Source organism: Balaenoptera physalus (assembly GCF_965194825.1).
Source record: "Balaenoptera physalus genome assembly, contig: HAP1_SCAFFOLD_943, whole genome shotgun sequence".
In the NCBI taxonomy this organism is placed as follows: domain Eukaryota; kingdom Metazoa; phylum Chordata; class Mammalia; order Artiodactyla; family Balaenopteridae; genus Balaenoptera; species Balaenoptera physalus.
This window is the reverse complement of record NW_028125845.1, coordinates 151,712-179,119: the sequence shown is the minus strand read 5'-3', so window position 1 is coordinate 179,119 and position 27,408 is coordinate 151,712. Positions and strand designations below refer to the sequence as shown.

The 27,408-nt window shown below is 39.2% G+C and overlaps 1 protein-coding gene across 5 annotated transcripts in view; it reads right to left on the bottom strand.

The window, feature by feature from the left end:
* The window catches only part of LOC309653702 (uncharacterized protein), a 45,626-nt gene extending 20,035 nt beyond the window's left edge, over nt 1-25,591 (bottom strand). For 4 of the 5 annotated variants that reach the window (XR_014259377.1, XR_014259378.1, XR_014259379.1 and 1 more), the window contains exon 1: nt 25,426-25,568. Coding sequence is in view for 1 of the 5 variants with exons in the window: in XM_082478540.1 (XP_082334666.1) it covers nt 25,426-25,450 (25 nt within the window). In the remaining 4 variants the exon portion in view is untranslated. Of the gene's footprint in view, nt 1-25,425 lie in introns of all 5 variants that reach the window. The other variant, XM_082478540.1, reaches the window with a different exon arrangement.
* Between the last annotated feature and the right edge of the window lie 1,817 nt (nt 25,592-27,408).

Sequence of the window (27,408 nt, the reverse complement as noted above, 5' to 3'; positions counted from 1 at the left end):
TGAAGGGTTTAGCCTTACTGACCCATACAATAACTGGTCTTGAGAACACTAGGAACACTGTTGATTCTGTACCCCTTATACTCATTGAAAGAAACCAACATTTCCAGGGAAGTCAAGACCAATTTGTCTTGCCAGATGCTTAGAACAAGGAATTACAAAAGGACAGTTTAGAATATACTCCACCTTCCTGGGTCATGTGTTGCTGTCATCAAAGGAAAAACTCATTTTTTCCTCTTTTGGAGGAGAGGGGGTGAACAGGTGGTGGTTCTTTACCTGAATACAGAACAGACTAGTATGAATAAAATAGAATGAAAAGATGGTTGAGAAAATACATAAATAGAAAAGTCTGAGCTGGAAGTTTCTGGTCCCTTTCTTTCCGGTCAGCCTGTACTTTGGTCCTAATGTATATGACAGTGTCCCAAAATGCTTAGTCTACATTCATCAGGATTATGTGCATGTTGCATCTAGAGCACTTAGAGCAAAATTTTTCTTCAAAGAATTTTACCTTTAGGTTGAAAAGAAATATGTTCCTTGTAACATGGTATAGAAAAATATTCCACAAATGGGACTTCCCTGGTGGTGCAGTGGTTAAGAATCCACCTGCCAATGCAGGGGACACGGGTTCGAGCCCTGGTCCAGGAAGATCCCACATGCTGTGGAGCAACTAAGGTCGTGCACCACAACTACTGAGCCTGCGTTCTAGAGCCCACGAGCCACAACTACTGAGCCCAGGTGCCACAACTACTGAAGCCCATGCGCCTAGAGCCCGTGCTCCACAACAAGAGAAGCCACCGCAGTGAGAAGTCCGTGCATCACAAGGAAGAGTAGCCCCCGCTCGCCACAACTAGAGAAAGCCCGCACACAGCAACAAAGACCCAACGCAGCCAAAAATAAATACATAAAATAAATTTATTTTTAAAAGAATTCCACAAAATAAATCTGATCATCAGCGGAATAAAATTTCTGTGCTGCCTATTTTATGCCAAGGGCTAGTCTAAGTACTGTAAACAAACGTAAACAAACACAACCTTTGGACCAGAAACCAGGTTCTTCAAACGACACTTGAAAACCTGAGATCCTTTAGGCATCCCATAAAATTTGTTTCTTTAACCCAAATTTCACAAAAAGGCAAAAATAATCATATTCAATCTGAGTAATTTAACCATGAGAAAAGTGCCCAACGCAGAGAAGGTTATACCTAAATATTTGTTTAGTGAATAAAAGACACAAGAGGTGAACTGCTACAGCTGGCCAAGACTAGAGCAAGAACAATTATCAGAAATATACAGGTTAAAGAATTTCTCTAGTCAGAAAAAAAAAAAAAAAAAGCTAGATATTTTTAAATGTCTGAATGTTTGTTTCGCGGGGTTAGAAGGCAACACAAGGAGAAGTGGTTCAGTACCCTGGATAGCTCCAGGGAGGCACAGTTTCTCCAGTCCCAGATCTACTTAGTTGCTGGTGTCTTCCAGCTGCCATTTCCCTGTTAAAGGGCTCTGTCATTTTTAAGCCAGATTCATGCCCCATAAAAACAGAGTAGACTCCTCAACCCCATCCTCACCCCGAAACACATGGAACAAATACGCACACAGAGAAGTCTAGCCTGTTCGTCAAAAAGAGTATCTTCTGTCCTGACCAGGGAATAAACCTGTCACTTTAGAAAACTGATCCAGGAAGTCTTATCTCTTGCTGTGTGACAGCTGATCCTGAGAGGGCTCACCGCCCAGATCTAGAGTAAGGGTTTACCCACGGGATCGATAAAGTAGCTATCTTCGAGTTGAAGTAAAACGTATTACCACACCATAATTCAGTGTTATAAACTCAAATCAATAAATCTCTTTCTGAAGAAGACTCTACCGGAAGCATAGTACCTCTCCATAACATTCACATAAGTGAAGCAACTTACCCATGAGCTATGACTACGAAGTCGTGGTAATGATTATAAAGTAACAAGAACTGTAAAGTAAAATGACACCATTTCATATCTCAAAACTATACAGAGCTAAAGTAAAATACTGACAAACAAAAGAGCCTCATCTTTACTATTCTACTTATTTTGCTTACCTACTGAGTTCCTAAATCTTTGCTTGTTACTATACCGTAGCAGTCATCTTATGGTTGGACATTTATTTGCATAGTTTCTCCCATACTAGATTGCAAATTTCTTGATAGGAGGGATCATGTATCATTCACCATGGCCAATGGTATCCTGGACACAGTAAATGTTCAATAACTGTTTATTGAATTAAACTGAGTTGAAGTAACTCATCTCTGGTTTATGAAACTTCTGTTTTCATAGCGATACGAGTGGGAGCCATCCCAGGACACAATCATGTCACCGTAGAGAAAAAGGAAGAGTTGTTGGTTCTTATAGTAAACGTAACAAAGAGATTTGGGGCATCTGGAAATATTTACCCCATAAAGAATCCTATGAGAGAAAGTAATACAAACCATACCTTCCTTTCTGCTGAGAAATCACAGAAGATTCTATTTATGTCGTATTTTTCAATCCCCAAAGACTGTATTATGAGGGAGAGAAATATAAAAACAATTGAACCCTTGAGGAAAACACAGGTCAAAAGAGATTCCTTTTAAAGAAAGAAAAAGGAGGCAGGGAAGAAAAGCAAAGGGGGAGAGGAGGAGGGAGGGAGGGAAGGAGAAAGGACGAAAAGAAAGATGATGCTGTTAAAAGTGATGCTGGAGAGTAATGAACGTTATGTCTTGACAGATGGTGAGAAGGTTAGGAAAAGTAGCACCACCCAAAAACTGTACAAGTAGAAAATAAGCTTATTCTTGTTGGTCCATGGGTTATATTACACGGAATAGAGGAATGGTGGGTATGTATGTTTGTTCGTTTGTTTGAAGATTACTTGTTGGGCAAATGCTTCCAGGAAATGCTTTGGGAGAGTTCACTTACATATCTTGCAACAGACGCTCAACTTCAATAATCTCAAAAACTGCCCAAGTTTTCCAAGGCAAATCCACATTGTATGCTCAGTCTCACCAAATTCATATACGCTGTCCATTTTTATTCTTACGTAAAATTTATCTTACATGAAATTATCAACTGTTTTAAAATAGTTATTAAGAGTTTGGAGCACTCATGTTAGAAAATTAAGTGTTACCAAGTGAGGCTCCTTTTTTTTTTTTTTTTGAGGCCCCTTTTTAATTCAGGGCGTTTTCCATTTTACTGGGAATCAATTCTGTCTGGTGTTTCTAATCCAGCATGTTAAAAAATCATCCTACAAGGCCTCTGATCTTGTTTAAACACTAAAATGTCACAGTACAGATCCAAATTTCCATAAAAGTGACTCTGCTAGTGAATCCATTTCATTGTCCCCTCCATCTGCAAAGAATAGATTTTTCTTTTCTACCTCAAGAACACCTAATCCTTACATTTTAAGAAACAGTACTTGAGTGCTTTTACTGCCAAAAGTCTCATTGTAATATAGCTGGAATATTCCCCTGTGAGTACTAGTTAGTGCTATTGCTTGTTCACACATGCTTTTTTAATTTCAAGTATGATTAGTTATAGGCAAGTCACTGAATATTTAAATTTGGTGCAGATAGGTTTTCAAACTACCTGTGAACAGAAGCCTGTAAATTAGAGGGAGTGTGGGAATATGAAATCTGAGCAGAGCTGTTTCAAATCTGGCTGTTGTACATTATGCTCCCTTCCTTACCTGTAACACCTGCTTTCTGCGGAACCAGAAGTCTGTGTCTCCTGTGGCTTAGGTTTTAGACCGGGGTGAGCGTTGTAACAGCCTCACCATAATGTCTGGCATGTTCCAGACTCCCCTGTGGTTGAGAATATGCATAAGTTGAGATGGAGCAGGGAACAGCAGAATCTTCAAAGCCGAGAGAGAAGTCCAGAGACCACAGGGAGACCTCAATGCCCATTACAGGCTTAAAGAAAATAAAAATAAAACTCTAGAATAGTATTGACTTGCTAAAACCCAAAATGAACATAAGTATTAAATTTATACTAAACTGTAAATCAAACCTTAACAAAAACCTAAGTCATCAGTTAAAAAGGAAACCAAACTGTTGTAATTCTAAACCCAGAGGCAGTAGTGCGGTGTGAGATAAAATGCGTGAGACCAAAAATTGGCAAGTTCTGGATTCTTTTTCCTATTCTGTTTCTTCTGAAATGTACCACCGAGCATATCACTTAACCCTCCTAGACCCTGGATTTCCATTTTTTCATCTGTAAAACAAAGAATCTGGACTAGAAAAGAACTAAACTTGCTTCCAGAAATAAACAGGCATTTCATTCCATTTGAACTCAAATCTGACTTGCACTTGAACAGTTCTAAAAAGAGAGAACACTTTGTGTCTTTTAGAAATGTGTTATAAGTTTCCGAAGTTAAACTCTAGTTCCTTATGAGGGTAATATGCGTTTTTCTTTCAAAACAACTCCAGATGATAGGAATGAGGACAAAGACCTGAAGAAGTGAAAATATATATATATATATGAATCTATGTGTGGGTATATGTATCTCCAGTTCCAGAGTATATTCTCATTTTCTTCCAAAATCCGGCAAAGTTATAGAAAGTAGAGCATAAGGGCCAACATAGCGGCTCCTGGCTTGAGGTATGTCTCCTTCACCACTCCTCTGAGTAAACCAAGGAGCCAGAACATGTCAGCAGCAAGAGAAAGCTTCCTGCAACATCATACGAGAAAAGGCCCATATCAGAGTCTAAAACTAGGCTGCCAAGAATTGCACTTAAGTTGTCGGAACCACAAAGGACAAGGTATCTGCCGCTCCTCTCCTACTGTATTCCATGGTCTTATAATCAGGGACAAAACTACAGCCAGCCTGTACTCAGAGCTGTGGTCCTGCCCTGGCAGCTTGAAATCCTAGTCAGACAGGCCACATGATGCTAATGGAGAAGTCTAAAACATTTAGCAGCATCAGAAATGAGAAACAGCTCAAGAAAACCCAATGAGGATCCAAGCACTGAGAATGACGTATTTCCTAATGACCAAATCCAAGTTTGGTCCACTGAGACATAGGCCGTCTCTTAGAGTGAAATACCTTAGACAACATTAATTAATATTGTGAGTGATGGTTGTTAAAAAGCAAGGCAGAAGAAATATTCAAAGTTTAACCTCAAGGAACATGTGTAAACCATAGCTTTGAGAGGAGGTGGCAAACATATAGGTGACTTCCCTGTTCTGTTTATATAGCAAACAGTCCTAAGCAATAACATTAGTCTTTTCTATAGTACCTGGCTCTCAGTTCCACAGTCTTTCTCAACAGCCAGGCCTTACTGATCAACCTGAATTGGCATGAGAAAGAAAACCTATTTACCCCTTTTCCTATAGGAGAAAAGGGCCCTGTGTGTGGAGAACTGTGAAGCCTTGTTAGTCCTTTGGGCTTCACCATTAACCAGTTAGACAAGTCACTTTGTAATTCAAGGCCTCTCCACCCTTAAGAATAAAATTTCGAGTAGGGGTGGACTATCTCTAAGTTTCCTTTGTGTGTTCAAGCCTCATATATTTATAATCTTAAGCGATGGGGAGTATCTATGACGACTGAAAAAAGCATGACTATCCCATAACTCAAAGAAATAAAGTTACTCATTGAAGTTATCAATTATCGTTATTTTTTTTCCTCCTGAAGAGCTGCAGATACTAATTACAAGATTCTTTGTCCAACAGTGGTTATTTAAGCCAGGAAATATATTCTAATCCAACTCCTTCACAGATGAGGAATTCGATTTTCAGAAAGGTTAACTGATTTGCATAATGTCATGCCAGTAAATCTGAATACCCAGATTATGATTATCAACACCAAGGTTATTAGCACAATTATTAGTTTTTGTGGAGTTTACAGAGTGGTTTCCAAACTGCAAACCCAAATCTATTGACAAGCCAGTACCTCTCCTCCATCATGGTCTCGTTTGTGGTGATTTCTTTGTACCTGAATACATTTAAGGTGCCTACATTCTTTCGATTCCTTCTGATTCCTTCTGATTCCTTATTCATTGAGCACATTGTACTCATCCATTCATACCTGCAATTTGCCAGTTTCCCAATTTAGCATCTCTGAAATATTTACTAGTGGGGAGTATACTTCTTTACCGCATCATAACTATGCAAAGTAAGACCTTATCTAACACAAGCCCTGTGGAACCCAAAGGGCAACCATTTACTGCTACCTTTTTGTCTGTTGTCTTTTACCTGCATGTAGTTGCTGTTTATGCTTCCTTGAGCGGAAATTAATTAACTCCCTAAAAATCATCATGATACGGCATAAAATGATCTTAATACGTCACTGTGTCTGTTGTCTAAGCTTGAATCCAATTTTCAAGTGCTTTATGTTGATTTGATAAGCAAGAAGAGGCATTTCAGGTTGTACATGAAATAAATGAACATAAATTCACCAAGTGACCATATTCCTGTGGGAGCAAAAGGAGGCATGGTATTTAGCATAAATGAGTGTAAGTGGTGAGTTAGATAAGTAGTCAGGAGACCCGAATTCCATCCTCAACTTTCACACTAAAGGTACAAACTTGCACAACTTTCCTCACTTCCTTGAGCCCCAACTAAAAGTGAGGGAGTTCAACTCGCTTTTCTAAGATTAGATTCATATCTATCATTTTATGACTACCATGGGCAGCCCTGAATACCCCGTCCTCTGCATGTATGGCAGCTCTTCTGGGCAGTTATCTAATACTTCACGTGGCAGCGCACACCAGCCCCTGTGCTGTGCTTCGCCAGGATGGCCCACTGCCAGACCGGCAGGCACAGCCTCCGGCCCTATGACGAATCCCAAGCATCCCAGGGCAGCAGTCAGTAGCAGCCTGCTTCAACAAAACCTAAGAAAACAAAACTTCTCATCTTCACCTTCAGTCTTTACTACACGGGACAAATTTAAGACCTTAATGGCAACTTTTTCCTCCAGTGTAAAGTGCCAGGCCAGCTGGCTCTAAAATACTTCATAAAGCAGGCAAAAAGCCCCAATTCCATAGGCATGTATCACTGCACTAAGAAGGGACCTTGGAGAGTTTTAATATTAAAAACTGAGACCCACAGAATGGAGATGTTAGGACTAGAACCAAGCGTTCTTGATTCCAAACCGGTGTGCTCCCAAGGGGACTTTATCAAAGTACAGAAAGAATTCACAACTTCTTACTTCAGTGGATTTTAGTGGGTGTTTCTGTAACACATCATGCAATCTAGTGTTTTCTTAACATTCATGGTGAAAATTTTAGAAATCTCCACATCTTGATTGTTATAGTGAAGCAGTACAGTAATGAGACAAAGCATTTGTTCTCGAGCTAAAATCACGTCTCCTTCACTTATATTTGGCCAGGTTAACTTCTTTGCATTTCTTTTCGCCGTCTGAAAAATGGCATTAAAAATGCTTTCAAATTATTTTTGAAAGTTAAAGACAGATAGCTAATGTAGCATTAGTAGTGCTGTGCCTTCACACATTCCTTAATGGAGTCAAAAGACATATGTTGTCTGACAGTCACAACAAATCTTACAAATTAAAGTATCTCTTCAATGTGGCCTGATATCCCAGTTGGCCCTTGGGCTAACATCCTAAGATGCACTAGTGATCTTGAGGACATTTCCTGCAAAGGTCCTGGACTGATACTGTTCTTTGTTTCCAGGACTCTTAGAACCAAGCTGCATGGAAATATGACTGGGGATTTGAGAAGATATTTTGTTTTTTAAACACAAGTTTAAATAAACTTAAGTAATGGAAATAAAAGAAAGTTCTTTTTTTTTTTTTTATCTCAAGATGGTACAGGAGAGGCTTCAAATGCACCACTTCCTGGTAATGTAGAAATAATTTCTGAGAACATTAATCTCAACACAGCAATTTAAACCAACACACGTGTGCATTCATTATAAAAACAAATATCAGCTGCAAGACGTATTATTCAATGTAGGATCAGACAACTAGTCCTTAATACCTTACCTGTCTAGTAGAAATCACTACAATGCAACTTATTTTTACTGTGTATAATGTCACTCTAATTTATCTAGAAAGGATTAAATTGTGTTCAGCATTTTCTTTTTAAGAAGCATGAACTCGTTAAATTTAAAAGTTTTTTAGTTAAAATGTTTATAACATAGAATCCTAAAATAGTTTTCTCCTGATAGTCTGCCTTCCTCTATATGTACAAGCAGTCATATGTGATGATCTGACTGGACCTGTTTAGAAAGAAAAGGCAACTCTGCCCAAGAAGCTACTTTGCATGAACCTGAGATGAGGTGGAAGAAGGAAAATCACTGGACTGACTGAAGCAGAGTGATGATTAGGGATCAATGAAAATAGAACAGTAAACTGAGGGCCATGAATCCTGGAACAGCAAACAGGAGTAAAGGAAAGTTTTCAGGAAAACAGTTATGTGGGATGCATATGCAGTCAACTAACCTTTGACCATGGTGCCCAAAACACAAAATGGGGAAAGGACAGTCTATTCAATAACTGGTGTTAGGAAAATTGATACCCACATGCGAAACAATACCATAGACAAAACTTAACTTGAAATGGATTAAGGACTTAAATGTAAGACCTGAAACCATAAAACTTCTAGAAGAAAACATAGGTGGTAAGCTATTTGACATAGGTCTTCGACATATCTTTCTGGATTTGACACCAAAAGCACAGGCAATAAAAGCAAAAATTAACAAGTAGAACTACATCAAACTAAAAAGTTTCTGCACAGCAAAGGAAACAACCAACAAAAGGAAAAGGCAACCTATAGAATGTGAGAAAACATTTGCAAACTACCTATCAGATAAGGGATTAATATCCAAAGCATGCAAAGAACTCATATGCCTCAATAGCAAAATAAAAAAAAAAAAAGTCCAATTAAAACGTGGGCAGAGGACCTGAATAGACAGTTCCCCAAAGAAGACATACAAATGACCAACGGATATATGAAAAGGTGCTCAACATCACTAATCATCAGGGAAATGCAAATCAAAACCACAATGAGATATGACCTCACTACCTATTATAATGTTTATTATGAAAAAAGACAAGAGATAACAAATCTTGGTGAGGATATGAATAAAGGGAACCCTTGTACACTGTTGGTGAGAATGCGAATTGGTGCAGTCACTATGGAAAACAGTATGGCGGTTACTCAAAACGTTAAACATAGAACTACCGAATGATCCAGCAATCCCACTTCTGGATACATATCCAAAGGAAATGAAATCAGTATCCCAAAGAGATATCTGCATTCCCATGTTCATTGCAGCATTATTGACAATAGCCAAGATAAGGAAACCTGTGTCCATCAATGAACGAAGAAAGAATTTGTGGTATATATATTCAATGGAATATTATTTAGCTATAAAAAAGGAAATCCTGTCATTTGTGACAACATGAATGAACTCGGAGGGCATTATGTTAAATGGAAAAAGTCAGACTGAGAAAGACAAATGCTACATGGTATCACTTACATGTGCAATCTTAAAAAAAAAAAAAAAAAATTGAACTAATAGAAACAGAATAGAAGGGTCCTTGCCAGGGTCTGGGAGATGGGGGAAACAGGAAAACGTTGGTCAAACGTACAAACTTTCAGTTTTAAGAAGAATATGAATAAGTTCTGAGGATCCAATGTACAACATGGTTACGGTAGTTAATAATACTGTCTTGTATACTTGAAATTTGCTGAAATAGACTTTAAGCATTCTCACCACCAAAAAACAAAAAAAACAAAAAAACACAAGGGTATGGGGGTAGAGGGGAACTATGTGAGGTGATGAAAATGTTAATTAACTTCATCAGGACAAGTATTTCCCAATGTCTAGGTGTATCAAATCAGTTTGTACACTTTAAATATATACAATTTTATTTGTCAATTATACCTCAAGAAAGCTGGGAAAACAAGAACTAAATAAATATTTAGTAAATGAAAAAAAGTTATGAGGTAGGTGTTTAGGAAATATTAATTCGGAAACACTGTACAGACAGGACTAGAGCAGACAGGTACTGCAAACAAGGAAGTAATCTCTCTCTTCTTCTATGGCAATAAACTAAGAGTACCCATGCCTGACAGCAATTCATCAGCAATCTCCCAAAATTCAGATTCCCAAGAGAAAGAACAAACGAATAGGAGAGAAGAGATGCTACGTATATCCTCAGCCCATAGCTTTATCTGTTTTCAGGCTACAAACCAGTTTCTTACAGTCCCCTGGGAATAGGAACATGAACCTGCAGGAGGATAATGGCTGCTTTAACATCTCTCTCTAAGCTCATCAACGATGTGCTAATAGTTCATACATTTAAGCCAGACACTCGTAACTCATTTTCAGTGGTGCAATTGTCTAATAAATTGTTGGAAACTTTGAAAAATCTTCAGTGTTCCATAAAAATGAAGCCTTTTCACAATCATTGAAACCAGTAATGCAAAACAAATGTATTTCCTTGATAAATTTAGTTTTAAGTTAAGCTTTAATTTATATGCTAAATTTTTTAATTTAGTTCAAGTTTTGGCAGAGACATGTTTATTTTAATTGTTGGCCTTCAAAACTCTAGCTTAGGAATAAGCATCTGCTTCTTTTCAATTTTCCGCATAAACTGGATAAATTTCTTCAAGTTGCAAATGAGGGGTGAACATACACTGTATTGCTTCTGGAAAGGTTACAAAATTGCAGCACTTTTTGTGAATCCTTTATGAGAGATCTTACAGCATTACCCTTAAATCTTAACTAGGGTTCTTATATGTACTTACATTTAAGCTGTTTTCAAAGAACATAATACATTAGCATCTAGACCTTGTGCCCAAATAGCCCTCTTTGGAGCACTTGTCGAATACTCTAATACATTTTGAACTCCTCTCACTGCTTTATAGAGATTCACAAAACACATGGATCCTTTCTCTAAGATGAAAAACCTCCCAGAGGAAAAGCACAAACACAGCCTCAGCCCACCTATATTGGAGACCCTGTAACCAATCTGACAAACATACAGTGCGTATTTCTCCAGCTATAGCCTTTGGAAGAAATCAATAAAACTTTCAGAAAATTAAAGTGAGAGCTCTTGAAACACTGTAGGAGGTAACATTCATCCTTTGCAAATACCTTAAGAAAACTGACTTCTGAGAGAATCCAATCCCTATTATAAAATAGTCTTCCTTCACCAGTAATGGCAACACTGGTAAAGGCACTGCTAAGCATGTTTGCACTCATCTGAACCAAGCAGGCATAGAACCTAGGTAACAACGCCCACTGGCTATTAATATGATTGAAGCTATCTGTGAATTGGGACTCAGTTGATATTAAGATGTAAAACCCCTGAAACTCTACAAGAGCATTTTCTTCTGGGGTGTTTTATTTCGTCGGTTTCTTTTTCAGTCTACCTTTTAAGGTATTACCCAATCGCCATGTTATGTATGGTGTCTAGCCATGGTACTGATGTTCATGATTCCATGAAATGGCATCTTTGCTTTACAAAGTATCAGGGTTATAACAGAGAGAGTGGTGAAGGACTAAGAAACATACTTTAATAGAGCCAGTTAACTTGCTGGACACTAACATCCAGTCAGGAGCCTCAAGTAACATCTCTGCCCAAAAGTTTCAATTGCGAAATAGCAAGGGAATAATACCAAGGCCCAATCACAGAGTAGCAAATACCAGGGGCCTGGGAAAATCCCAAGAGAATAGCTTCAATGGCAGTGATTCTCAAATGTTCAAGGTACACAAGAATCACCTGGTGAATGTGTAAAAGCAGTTTCTGAGGCCGATCCTCTGAGATTTTAATTCAGCAGGTCAGGCGAGGTCCATGAATTTATAGTTCTAACACGGCTGGCGGAACCAGAGCTGCTGCTCTGAGGAACCCACTTTGAGAACCACTGCCCCACCACTATTAAATCAGAGTCGGCAGTCTTCTAAAAGGCAAGGTGATTTGCATGTTCATTAAAGTTTGAGAATCACTGCTTTAGGAAATGAGGCAACAGGTTTGTTTGGTTTTTTCCTTCTTCCTGTGATATCAGGATAGGGAGATGGTGAAAAGAGATGTTTTCAAAAGAAAGTAAGTGCTTAAATCACACTCTTTGTCATGAAACAAACCTATCTGGCCACCTTGCTCACCTACCCCAATGAAGCATCACTCACTCCTTCCTTTATCCACCTCTCCATCCTCACTGTACCTTACCTAGGGCTCACGAGGAGACAGAGGTCCCATATGAACTTCAGATCTGCATGTTATAGATTTCCCGGGAAAATCTAGAATTCATATAATTGTTTTTCTAGTCAATAAAAATTACACTGGCATTAAACAAAGAATCAAGTTTGAATTACATACGTTTAGAAAACTTTTCATGTAAATAACTTCACAAGAAATTCACAGAAAAGTACTTTTTTAGACTGATTGGCAACAGGGCCACGACAAGAGCAAGAAATGTCAACAGAGTGGCCTCCTGTGGTCACCCATGTCTCAGAGATGGAGGAAGGAAAGATAGCCTCTTGACTGATTTGCACTGTATGTAATTTTACATTACATGTAATTACGTGGACTAAACCAAGTGTAACACAGAAGACTAAACATGTTATCATTCCATGTGATGAGCCTCTACAAAGAGGAAAAAACAGAAGAAAAAAACACTTTTTTTTCTACTTTAATTTTGTACCTATATGAGATGATGAATGGTCACTAAACTTACTGTGATAATCATTTCATGATGTATGTAAGTCAAAGCACTACGCTATATACCTTAAACTTTTACAGTGCTGTATGTCAATTATATCTCAGTAAAACCGGAAGGAAAAAAAAAAAGTGGAAGATGTGAATATATCAAGCCTTGGCAATGGGAAGGGCCTAAGTCCACGTGACTAATCACACCTCCTTCTTGCTGATTCATGCTATTGTAGATTCAGCAGCTCCAGCAGCAAAACAGCTTATCTGTTAATAAGCTACAGAAAGAAGAGCCCCAAGTCCCATCACGCACTGCACAAATGTGATCTGAACTGGCAAACATCTCCCAATCCACCACAATAACCCCTTGCCTCGCTTACCTGAAACTTTCACACATACCGCATCTCCCCAATTATTTCCATAATCAGTGAGCCTATTGCTGATCTAAAACCTGACACATACATGAGTAGATTCCAGGTCTGTTAAGTACCAGGAGCAAAGGAGGACATAGAAAAACACCGCATTTAGTCTCATTTTCCCTGAGAAATTCAGTGCACTGCAAGACAGCACTGGACTGAGAACACGGAACCAAGGTTCTAACACCAGTTTTTCTACCAGATACCTTGAAGCAAGTCACTTGGCCTCTTTCATCTCATTTCTTTTGAAATTAGACTACATTATCATTCAGATACTTCCATATCTAGGAGTCTGTGATTACGCTGAGTATCCATGCTATTAGAAAGTCAAAGAAACAGCTACTCAGAAGCACATGGAAAATAACCATCTTGGATGAGACTTCAGAGCTTCAGTGGCACTAGCTCCACACAAGGCATCCTCATCCCAGGTCAGAACTCGGTACTGCAGGCTGCCCAGAAACTGGGGCATATAATAAGGTTTATTCATATGAGCATCCTTCCTAACTTATTCAACCAGAAGTCTTTCATGAATACCACCCAGATGCTGAAATTAGGATCGCCATCCTTAGGTATCAGGGATTAAAGTATGATCCAAAGAGTTCAAGTTGCCTCCAAAATGTCTACAAATGCATGGAAGTTGAAGGCCTCACTCTCCTCGTTCCCGCCACATCCTGCAAATCCTTTTCTTAGAAGGAAATCAGAAACTCCCTTTCTTGAAGACAGATGAGTAATTCATGGACAACCATCTATGAGACTGCCTGCATGGGGCCTCCTTGTTTGAAGACTACAGAGATTTTAAATTAAAAGAACCATCTATGTCAACTCTGCCTAGATGATGTGTTCAAAGGGAAGACTCAAAGCAGCAAACTAGAGGGAACTTTTCGTTTACTTATTTCTAAAAAGCCAAATAAACCCTCTAGGAATGGTTATCTGTCATTTCCTTTCTCAGCACCCACTGTTCCTTCTTCTGGCTGCAGTCACAATTTTTATTTGCAAACCATGACTACCGCCCTCAGTGGACCCATGTCTTCTGTCCCAGGGTTCCTTTTCCTCTAAGAATTTTATGATCTGCATGAATCACTTTGCATAGATAACTAAAATTGATCATTAAAATCTGAAATTAAAAAAAAAAAAAAAGAGCATGCAACACCCTGTTCTTATTTTGCTTCAAGGATACTCCTACTGAGCTCATGGAGCTGAAAGCTGCAAAAACTTGAAGGATCCTCCTCTCAGGTTGAAAGACTAGGACATGAAGTACCCAAGTATGCCACACAGAGTTCAAGAAAAGGAATACAGCCAGATCTTCCATCTAAGTATCAGGAAGAAATCGGAGGTAGGGAAAAGAATTGGGGTAGCTCAGCAGTAGCCTTTTTCTTAACGTCAGAACCCTGATTTTTATTCCGAAACAAGACTATAAAACAACATTTCCCAGACATTCTCGCATGGAGGTGTAATCATGTGACTGTGTCTGGGCCAATGACCTGCAAGAACAAGTGTTATGCTGGCTTCCAAAAGGCTCTGGCAAAAGTCCAACTTAATGAAATGAAAATGTCTGATTAGACCTTGACTTGTCCTGACAACTCTGGTCACAGGGAAAGCAGTCTTATTGACTCATCATGCCATTTCGCTCAACTATTAATGCAAGGAGTATCATGAGGAAGAAAGAACTGCTTGCAAATGTACAAAATAAGCAACAAATACCCCTGTCAACAGTATTAAATTATTTCTCAATCACACACTACAGGTTATATCACAGTAGTTACAATGATGGAGGCCACTGGGTCCTCACCAACAAAAAGACTGGTTCTTCCACTTTTAGGACAGATATTTAGAGCAGGGGTCCCCAACTCCCCAGGAACCTGGCCGCACAGCAAGAGGTGAGTGGCGGGGAGCGAGCGAAGCTTCATCTGCCGCTTCCCATCACTCACATTACCACCTGAACCATACCCCCAACCCCCCATCCGTGGAAAAACTGTCTTCCACGAAACTGGTCCCTGGTGCCAAAAAGGTTAGGGACCGCTGATCTAGAGGACTACAGGGCACTCAGCGTTTATCAGGAGTCTGTGCTTTCATAGAATCTACTCTTCAGTAAGTCTACAAATCTTTTATCCATGGCCCTAAAAGCCAAAATCAGGGTTGTACTTTATTATCATCAAGGTGTTTAGGAATTTCTGGTGAAAATAAAAGTTTACACTCATATTAAAAGTGAATAAATGTTTCTGAATCTACCTTTCATCTTTGGTTAATACGTTTCTTGCTAAACAAGCCTAATTCATAAAGGAAAAGACAGGTTACCTCATAACACTTTCTTTTCCACTAAAGCAGTAAAGACCCACACTAACACTGCATTTTTTTACTTCCAAATTCTATACATCAGGCTTCTCACAGAAACTTTCACTTCAGCCAGTGGAATACCTTGCAGGAGGCAGGCACTCAAGAAATATTTGTTAAGGTGACTTGAACATAGTAACACATTAGGTGAACATTATAGGAAGTTAGCCTAAGGGCTCTTCACTGAGAAGAAAACAGCTTTTTACCATGTTCTTTATTGCCAAGTGAAAGGATATACATATATAGCCTTGTTCGCTCAAAATGTACCCTCTCCACATCACTGACATCCTGTAAATGGCCATAAATCACAACTGGTCCTTGTCATGAGAAAAACTGTGTGTCAACTTGAGTGTGTCTGCCTTAAAAGACAGGTGCAAGGGTAAAATCAAACATATTTAAGTGCTTGGGAAAGAAACACTGCTCTACAGAAGCAAGGGACTATTAGGGGCAGGAATTGTAAACATATACACCTTTTATAGCAATAGACTCCAGACAGGAAATCAGGATGAGACTGGTCTATCCTGGCATTCATTTCATAGAGTTTAGTTTTGTCTGATGAATATTTAAACCCAAAGCACTGCAGTGGTAGTGCCAATATATGTCATATTTTCAGTTGCATCTCCTTTCTGGACTAGGAGCGCCCCTAACTACTCATAAGCCTTAAAATCCTAATTATCAGGTAGACCAGCGGCAGACTGGAGTGACACGAAATTAAGGTTGACTTTTAAGAAAATAGGCACATGTCTTGTCCTGCTCTATTAGATACACTTTGGCATTTTGCAGAGCCCAAATGAATTACAGAAGAGACGCAGGTACTGTTAATACATCACATGCCTTCTAAAAATTCTGGAAGACGTGGGGAGTCCCACATCATTTCTTTGGGACTAGAGACGTTGCCAAGGACTAAAATTGATGATGCATAGAAGGAGAACCCTCCAAAACTAACTCCTCTGCTTTGCTGACCCAAAGGAAGCCAAAGGAAAGAGACTCTCTCACTCCAAGTAACTCCCTAAACTAACAATGTTTAGAAAAAACAAGTATTTTCAAGATGGTTCAGAGTTGGAGGATAGCAGGCAGAGAGTAGAAACTGACTTGGATTTGATTATGGGGTCACGAGAAAGGATCAGAAATGTTCATTTTTAGTTGTTATTACTGAAGTTTTTATGAAATCCCAAGACATTCACTAGAACTTTACTAATTAAGACACGTAACCCACACACAACTAGACTACAAGTACTTATAATACATGTTTTTGGTTTTTGTTTTTTGAGAAAGAAATCTCAACTACCAAAGGTTCACCAGCTGCAGGACTTCAAAGGCAGTAATAGGAGCAATGGTCTCCAATGACTCAATTTGGAAAGAAAAATCTCTCACACAACCCACCCATTAGACAAGATGACATATACATCTACTTCAGGACACCTTACGTTTTGGATGAATAGCCTTGAATTTACTTCACAGCCAATAGCTTGCCAGAGAAAACTTCGAGTTGGATCCTATTACTTAATACACTAAATCCACAGCTCAAAGTCCATCTCACTGGATAACTGAATGTAACTAGCGATGGGAATTAAAACTGAGGATGCCAGCAGCCCTGATTTCACTGTTATTATTTGTACTGTGTGAAATGATTTTCATATTGGCAAGTATGGGATCTCTGAAACTGTGCACTCTTCCTATCTACCATGGTACATACGATTATTTGCCCATGCACGCTCTGAGGGGCAATGTGGTACAATGAAAGGAGCCCTGAGCTTGAGTCAAAACCAGTTCTAGTGCCAGCTCTGCCACTATCTGGCTGAAGACCTTGGACCACACTTTAGGTCCAAGTTTACTCATTAATTTATTTAATAACCATGATTTGATCACAGACCTAAAAGAACACAACATTGCTCAGCTGTAAAAGGGGGGAAACTAGACCTAGTTTATAGAACTGGTGTGAGATTTAAATGAGATAATGGGTGTACTTTGCATCCAAGACACATTGGTGCTAGTCTTCTTCTACCACAACTATCAGGCACTGTGTTCAGTCTAAAACACCACTGCAGGGAGCACACTGGAAGCCCTCATCACGTTTGTCATCACTGGGTAAAGCCTCTTGCCTCTTAGTCAGTAAAATCCATGAAGGCCAGGATTTTCTTCTTTCTAATACACAGACACATCCTCTGAACCTGCATGTGCCTCAGCACCTAGTAAGCACTTAATAAATAATTGTTGAATGAATAAATTCTCTTTTATTCCTTAAAATAACTCTGGATCAACTAATATTTTGACCATTTTACAGTGAGGAGGCTGAATAATGAGAGAAACTGTCTATCAAATCAGGTGATAAGTCCCTTCCAATTCCACAATGCTATCTATAGTTTTTATATTTTCCAATAGTTCATCATTATATCATTCTTCCTAAATAATTGCTACTTACTCACATTTATTGGTTATTGCTTAAATAATAGCAAGAGTCTCAAACTATAAAATCTACTCCTATCTTTAAGGAAAATAAAATATTTGAACTATAAAAAAAATCATTTGTTTCTAAGAAAACTCTATTCTCACATCTACACACAAACTATCTAATGAGGTTATTCTTAAGAAACTCTTCCAAGTAATTTTCCCAACCTGAACTTCCATATCCTTTTCCCCAAATAAGAAGCGAAATAAACAGTCAAGAGTGATATTAAAAACATGGGGGCAATCCTGTCCCTAAAACATTTCTTCACCAAAATTTGGATTCTTTCACTTTAAGAGCAGCAAGATCATCTTTTTTATTATCTTTCAGAAGATAACTGTAGCTTCCCTAGTCTGGGGCCCTAAATGAGAAAGACCTGGGTTAGATGCAGCCAATGTCACAGGGTCTCGTGGCTCTGAATCAGTATTTTCACACACTCCCAATCATAAATGCCCCAGAGACCTCCTATCCCCAAAACGGACACTGCTGTATCTCAAGTTCAGGTTTACAGAATGATGGCCTCCTCCAAGGCCTTCCTTAGAAAACGTATTCCCAAATTTGCCATCTCACCTCACGCTTCCTTCTCCAAAAGCAGCCTACTCTTTACCACTTATAAGTCTTCTCCTCTAGAGGGCTGAATGTATATTGGGGCACTCAGCAGATATTACACTCTACTCCATCAAAAGGATCTCATACATTTGTTTTAATTTAGTAATTAACATTCCTCTAGACTCGCAGAAGTGCTGAGGGCAAAGTCATAACGCTTTTAATGGCAAAATCAAAATGTAAGCCCAGGTCAGACTTCACATCTAATGCTGTTGCTGGCAGACCCAGTGATTTTGAGACCGAGCAAGATGATTTTATCATTAAGGCATCACCACTGCTGTGCAGGGAATTTCTCTTTCATTACACCTCAGCTCCCTCCCACCTCAAAACGCTGCGTAGAGTTCTAACGTACTCTGAAACCACAGCAACTTATGACAGAGCAGCCATCATGATGACCTGTAAGTCATCAAGATACATATCAACCACTGGCTATGTTATTAATACTTGAAGTATCAAATTTGCTAAGGAAGCAAAAAGGAGCTTCATTCTTCCTCAAGGGGAATCAGAAACCAGTATGTTCAAGAGAGGATTTCCATAGGAAAACCGCCCCTGCCTCAGACAGCACCTACCATCAACATGTTTATGGACAAACACAGTATCAGAAAAACATGCTGTGAGTCTTAGAAACAGCATATGCCTCATTTCATACGGGCTGCTACGGTGCTAGGCATTGTTTTTTGGTTTTGGGGTTTTTTTTTACTGCATTTCAGAGAAATAACCGTAAAATGAAGGCCTATAACCAGCATATAACACAATAAACAACAGCATCAACTTCTGCACCCTTTTTGTGAATGGTTTCCCTATGCTTTAATTGAAAATGTAAGTTTTAATATGCTTTGTGTTTTCTCTCAAAATAGTTTGGGACCAATTCTATTCTAAGACTTCTGTATTTACCATCTCCATCCAAGGTCCAAAGATTACAGAATTTACAAATGAAGGACACCCCCTACACACACACACACACACACACACAAGTCAGTAACAGAGGAGCTATGACAACAAAATTCCTGAATGACAGAAAGAAACACAGAGGACAGTGGCTTGAAACAGCAATGGTGGTCACCACAAGCTTTGTCCTAGAGTTCAGCTCAGGTCTTTCTGAAAGCCTGGACCAAAAATTCACAAAAACAAGAAGCAGTAACACAGTTCACATAACTTTCCTGAGCTTAAATATATAATAGATCTGGGTAACTGTCCAACCTAGGTTGTATCTTCAGGGAATCTCAAACTCTCATAAAAAACCAAGGTTTCTGGCTCAAGAAAAGGCTTAAAGTTAGAGATGAGCATTGTTAAATCACTGGTTCCTATTCACATTTCAACCCTTGAAATAACGTTTCACTACTTGTCTCAGTCACCAGCGACTCTAGTCTGTCTTGAGAAAGCTCACACGCCTCCCTGGACTCAGCCATCTCCTTCTCACCGACAGGTCAGGTCCAATACAACCAAAGCTTAATTCACTTTAAAAGATATGTGAACTATTATTCAAGGACAGTAGCTGTCTGTTTACAGAAGCTTCATCCACATCAAGGCAGCTGAGTTTGTGAGCTTGATTTTTGTATTCTTCTTTCATTCTGTCAAAATTCAAGCTTACAGATATTTCTACTTTCAGTCTATTCTTTAATAAATGTCCCGCTCAGTGTAAGACAGGACTCAGAGTTTCAATGACATAACTGTATATTTTCCCAAGAAAATTGTTTATGTACCTTTCCATAAATGTTTTAACTTTTTCACCTAGAATATAAAATCCTTGAAGAAAATGTCTGTCTTCTATAGTTTAGCAAGATACATGCTCAACACAATTTCCAAATCACCTTTAGTACCAATTTTAACCATGAAGAACACTGAAAATTCTACTGTAAATTATCAAATATATGGAAGCAAATATATAAATGAAATGCTTCTGTCATTTAGTACAAAGAAGAGAGATACAAATATAGGATAATTTCTCAAATGAGTTTCAACTACTTAATGTGCTACTTTAAAGCATATTCACAAACAACAGAAATAATCAATCTGAAGAACTGGATTCATCTCTATACACAAGGGACATTTTTATACAGTTTCTCGAAGAATTAGCCACACAAGCACAATAGGTACCATAAAGATTAAAAGAAAGTAACTGCATTAAAAATACTTCAGTTTATTAAAAGGAACGGTTCCTATTTTATATGTATACACATCTATTTTTATAGAAAAGAACACATCTATTTTTATTCTAATTTCCATGACTCACTCCCCACCCATTCACCGATGAGATAGATAACAGTTGATCCTATTTTTCACCTTTTAATTTATTCTACCTGGAGAAATAAAAGTCATCATTGTCCTATGTTATTTTCCCTCCCCTTTGGACATTTATCCACTAAATAAACATCTACTACCCACTGCTGTTAAGCAGTGTGCTGGGTCCTGGGGCTCCATCCCAGTCTCCTCCGCTGGTTTCCCCTATTTGCCCCAATTTCTAAGCGCTGAAGTGTCCCAGGACTCAGCCCTGTCTCATCCTCAAGTCAGTCTACACATGCTCACTCGGTGGTCTCAGCTAGTCTCCTGGTCTAATTAGCATCTATCCTATGCTGACCACCCCCATATTTATATATACTGCAGACCTCTTTCCTGGGCTCCAGTTTCACATATGGACTCACCAACTCATCCTCTGCCAATAGATGTTTTACAGATCTCGAACGTTTAACAGGCCCAACTAACTCCAGATCTTCTCCACCAAACCTCCTTTCAAAGGATGAAGTTGATGACAACTTCGTCCTTCTAGTTAGTTAGGCTGAAATCCTTGAAATCATCCTGACACCTCTTTCTGTCATACCCCACATCCAAGCTATCAACAAACCTCTCTTGGAAGGCTGGCCAAGGAGACACTTTGACGTAAGCTTCTGCCCAATCCTGACGCCTCTGCCTCCCTCCCACTATGTTGTTCCCAAGGCCACATGCGTACAAGTATTCTACACACTAAACCCTGTCTGAGTCTACTTCCCAAATGATCCAAATGCTTCAAGTCTTCACTACAAACATCCATTACAATATTGTGCATACAACAGCTTATCCCTACTAGAAATAAAACAAAGGATGATTTTAGCTGATCTATGTGTAGAATCATATAGTTATAGATTCAGAGATTAAGGATATTTCTTGTCTTCTTTACAAGGACACTGAATGCCTCATGCTGCCTTACTACTCTTTTTGTTTATCCTCCATGCAGCAATGAAAGGCTTTAAATAAATCTTATCCATTCAAGTCCAACTGGTATTTTTTCTTTCTCTTCCCTGAGGAGCATCTTTTTTCTATACTACCACTTCTCTATTACTTCAGTTATTCACTGCATTTAGTTGTTTATCTTATTTTTTTCAGAAATATTCCTTCATAACAAGGAGGTGCTAAAAACCTCATTTCACAAGTAGGTATGAAAAAGAAATATCTTGAACACCTTTCCTAAAAAGAAATCTAAAGGTAGGTAATTTAGTACATAAGCCTTTAGGAAAGCATTAGAAGAAAGTAAGGCAAAGTCAAATATTAACAATTTACTGAACATAAATTCTCATTACACAAAAAAGTATCTCTCCTTGTAACTTCAAAATATTAATAGGGCAACACAGCAAAATATCAAGTGTCAGATGCAGCTAGACTACAAGATGTTATGTTTTTATTTTAGAAGTATGATTTTTATTATTGCTGAAACGAGAATTTTAGAAAAAAAACTACCATCAGTTTCTTAACATGTAATTTATTTGTAAAAGTCAACCAAAACAATCTGAATTCAATCATCAGCTCAGGAAGCAGATTCCATGACATTTTTTCCCCCTAAATGCTAAATGACACAGGCAGCGATAAAATATGCAGAGAAAGAACCATGTCACAGAAGATGTGACAATTTTGATAAATGATGACAAACTGTGATGTAGAACAGCCGTTTGTAAGCTGCTGTTTTCAAAAACATGTATTTTAATGATGATTTTTGCCAAATATCATTTGAGAGAGATATTCTGTAATAAAACCATTGACAAACAAAATTGGTACCTTATTATAAATTAGAACAGAAATGTATTTAAGTTTTCAGCAAACTTGTAATTTTGCTTTAAATGAGAATGCATTTTAGATCCAGTCAGTTCCTTACAATGTTAAACACAGTCATCATCTGACCCAGAAATCCCACTCCGAGGTATAAAACAGAAATTAAAACATACTTTCACACAAACCCTTGTACATGAATGTTCATACAGGCAACATTATTCATAAAAGACAAGAAGTGCAAACAACCCAAATGTCCATCAAGTGACATATAATATCAATAGAACAGAATACTATTCAGCAATAAGAAGGAATAAAGTACTGATACATGCTACAATACGGATGAACCTTGAAAATATTATATTAAGGAAGCCAGTCACAAGAGGCTACATATCACTATGTTTATATGAAATATAAATTCTATTTATATGAAATGCCCAGAATAGGCAAATCCATAGAAATAAGATGTAGATAAGTGGTTGCCTAGGGTTGAGAGTGTAGAGGGAATGGAGAATAATTGCTAATGGATATAGGGTTGCTTTCTGGGGTAATGAAATGTTCTAGAATTGTGCACGGTGATGGCTGCACAACTCTCTGGCTATACACAACCTCTGAATTGTACACTTTAAGTGGGTGAACTGTATGTGAACTACATCTCCAAAAAGCTATTTAAAATGCCAGTTAAAAAGGCCAGTCATGGGCTTTCCTGGTGGCGCAGTGGTATAGAATCCACTTGCCAATGCAGGGGACACGGGTTCGAGCCCTGGTCCAGGAAGATCTCACATGCTGCGGAGCAACTAAGCCCACGAGCCACAACTACTGAGCCCAAGTGCCACAACTACTGAAGTCCGCGCGCCTAGAGCCCACGCACCGCAATGAAGAGTAGTCCCTGCTCGCCGCAACTAGAGAAAGCCCACACACAGCAACAAAGACCCAACGCAGCCAAAGATAAATAAATAAATAAATTTACTTTTTAACAAAAGGGCCGGTCATGTTGTAGCTCTTTATAACTTGTATAGACTTTTCAAAGTCTAAATCCCTAATTATCAAAATATGTTTCTTACTGTCCACAAACCTCATTTCATTTCCTTACATAAAACCATCTGCCTATTCCACTATAAATACTACACGTAGTGAAAGAAAGTGCTTCTAAAATTAAATCATGTTTTCAAAACAGATTTCTCCTTAATATATTTAATTTTAATGATTCGCATGTGAATTATCCACACTTTCCATTAACTATGGTTAAATTTTCAATCTCAGATAAGTATCCCCCAATACAAAAGCACAGTAACAGGCCATTCCTCTCCCAACACAAGCTGTGTGGACTAAATTTTTAACGTATTAGCTTGAATTTTAAAAAGCAAAATTAAGGAGGCAGATCTGTAAGAAAAGCAAGCACATGAAGTCTCAGAATTTTAGAATGGAAAATATTTTCAAGATTGATCCTCTTCAGGACTACCGAAACTTTAATATCTAAGAACTAACCCCAGGAATTTTGTGATATTCTCATATCACCTTACTTTTTAAATTTTTATTGGAGTATAGTTGATTTACAGTGCTGTGTTACTTTCTGCTATACATACCTTACTATTTTGCCTTATTATTTATATTGACATTAAGTTGATTCCTTTCCTTTCTTTTCTTTTTAACTTAGCAATGTATGACACAACATCAGTGAACTTACGGGTTTGGTAAGCTATCTGTCCTAGTCTAACAAACATTACAATAAATAAAAGTTTAAATGGTGATGTGTCTATCACTTAAAAACATCTTGCACATGATCAGTACTACATCTACCACACTATGGGAAACACTGATCTAGTTTTATCTTCTAATTTTATGGGTGGGAAAGTTGAACTTCCTGGTGACTCTCAAAAGTCTGTGCACATCAGAACCTCCTGGAGGGTTTGTGTTAAAATAGAGAGTGCTGGGCTCTTCCCCAAGAGCGTAGGTCTGGGGTAAGGTCTGAGAATTTACGTTCCTAACAAATATCTAAGTGGTACTAATGCTGCTGGCCCAGGCACCGCCCTTCAAAAACCACTGACCAAAACCTACTAACCCCAAATTAGTCAGACCAGAATTTAAACTAGAACCCAATCTTCTCTTAGATGCTCTTATAATTATATGCTCTATCAAACATGTTTAATGTTGCTGAATTTTATTCACCTTTCACTTAATTTTACTCTTTTCAATAAAGGTGATTATTAAATGCTAAAGATCAGGTTTATACATTTTTAAGACTTCAGAGTTGTTATAAAATAGTGATTAATAAAAATTTAAGGAAAAGAACATTACAATCACCTTTGAGGACCCTGAATCCCTTTTCTTGTTCACATACCCTCCATTAGTCCTTTGAGATAAACATTATCTTCAAGTTTGTGTCTTATCATTCACTTGCTTTTCTTGTTAATTTTCTCATAGCCATATCTCTAAATAATATATTGTTTAGGTTGTACGTTCTGAGCTTCATACTATATCTTTTTATGCTATTTGCTTTTTTATTCAATATGATGTTTTTGAGATGTAGCCCTCGGTTTTTATCAGTAATTCATTGCTTTCATGGCGGGACACTATTTCATCTACAAGAAAACAGCACTAAAATTGTTGACGTTTGTTTTCATTTTGAAAAAATCAGAGGTAAAAAAGAAGTTGCAAAAATAGTACAGAGAAGTCCTATGTATGCTTCATCCAGTTTCCTCCAATGGTTACATCTTACCTAACTATATTACAGTATCAAAACCAGCAAACTGGTTTTGGGATAATGCTTGTGTATAGTTTCATGCCATTTTATTATATATGCAACTCTCAATTTTTAAGTTCTTTTTTTTTTTTCTCGCGGGCCGCCCAGGCCGCGAGACCAAGGGCAGCGGGGGCCGGGCCGGCGCGCCGCCCCCGCCCCGCCTCAGGCCGCCCGCGCTTGGGCCGCCGCCCGGCGACGCGAGGCCAGTCCCACCCCGCCCCCACCCCCACCCCCACCGCCGGCCCGGGGGTCGCTCACCTTCCGCGTTGCCCCAGACCACCATGCCCGGGCACAGCCGCCTCCTCCGGCCTCGCCGGCCCCGCCGCCGCCACACGGTGCCCTCGCCTGGGGCGGGGAGAAGGGCCGGGAAAGGAGTCGCACCGCCGCGCCGCGGTCCACGCTCGCCCCACGCTCGCAGCGGCCAGCCTGAGCGCGCCCAATGGCTGCTCTGTCCCTCCCCCTCCGACGGGCGCGCGCGCCGCGGCTCCGCCCCGCCCCACCCCCTGCGGCGGCCGGCGCGCTCCCAGGCTCCTCCCCGCCCTTCCCCACCCGCGGCGGTTCCGGCCCCGGCTCGCACTCCGCCCCGCGCTGCGCGAGTGCCCGCCTCGCGCCTGGCCTCGGGCGACCCTGAACCACCGGCGCAGCGCCCCTCCCAGGCCCGCCCGCGGAGGTCAGCCCCTCCGCTGCACGTGACCGTCTCGCTCGCGGGGGCGGAGAGGAGCGCGGCGCCGGCCCACCTTCCGCATCCCGAGACCCGCGCGCCTCCCGCTGGGGTTGATGCGCTGTTCTCCTCTCTGCGAGTCCCCGCCCCGCGCTGCACTCCCCAGTCCGGGAGGACACTAGTTCAAGGACTGACCATGCTTAATCAAGATCATTCTATTGATATTAATGAATATCTGAGTTACTTCCTTTATTCCCCCCCTCCCCCCGCCAATTAAAGACAATGCTCCTACCTATTAGAAAAATGAAAATCCAAACACTGACAGCCCCAAATACTTGCAAGAATGTGAAGTAATAGGAACGCTCATTCATTGCTGGTGGGAATGCAAAATAGTACAGCCATTCTGGAAGAGAGTTTGGCAGTGTCTTACAAAACTAAACATACTCTTACTATACGATCCAGCAATCGGACTCCTTGGTATTTACACAAAGGAGTTGAAAAATTATGTCCACATCAAAAACCTGGACACAGATGTTTCATAGCAGCTTTATTCATAATTGCCAAAACTTGGAAGCCACCAAGATGCCCTTCGGTAGATGAATGGGTAAACAAACTGGTGCATCCAGATAATGGAATATTATTCAGCACTAAAAAGAAATAAGCCATCAAACCATGAAAAGATACGCAAGAACTTTAAATGCTTATTACTAAGTGAAAGAAGCCAATCTGAAAGGCTACGTACTCTTTGATTCCAACTAAGTGATACCATAATGGTGGATAATGTCATTAGTCAAAACCCATAGAACATACAACACCAAGCGTGAATCCTAATGTAAACTATGGACTTTGGGTGCTAATGAAGTGTAAATGTAGATTCATCAATTGTAACAAATATACTTCTCTGCTGAGTAGTTGATAATGGTGGAGGCTATACATATGTGGGAACAGGGGGTACATGGGAAATCCCTGTACCTTTCACTCAATGTTGTTGTGAACATAAAACTGCTCTAAAAAAATAAAGTCTACAAACTTTAAGCTGTACGATGAATAAGTTCTGAGGTTCTAATGTATAGCATGGTGACTAGTTGATAGCACTGCAATGTATAACTATAATTTGCTAAGAGAACTTAAAGGTTGACCCCCAAAACATATACATATATATTTATATATTCCTCTTTACCATAAATGTACGGCTGTGCTCCTGGCTTCTCTAATCTCTTCCAATCATCTATTTTTATTTCTGCTCAGTACCATGCTGTCTTAATTGGTAGAGTTTTATAATAGCGAGTCTTAATATCTAGTAGGTCAAAAATCCCCAATTCACTCTTCCATTTGCTGTTAAGAATCAGCTCGCATGTTCTATGTGGGGGAGGGAGGTGAAGGAAATTCATTTTAGTGTCATAACATCTCTAAAACAATTTGGGGAGAATCACATCTTCTGTAGATTGAAATAAGATTTATTTCTCCATTCCTTTAGTTTTTCTTAAGTGTCTTTGTTCTATAATTTTCTCCATATAGTTGTTGCCTATTCTTGCTAGAGTTATTCCTAGGTACTTTATAACTGTGATAATATTATAAAT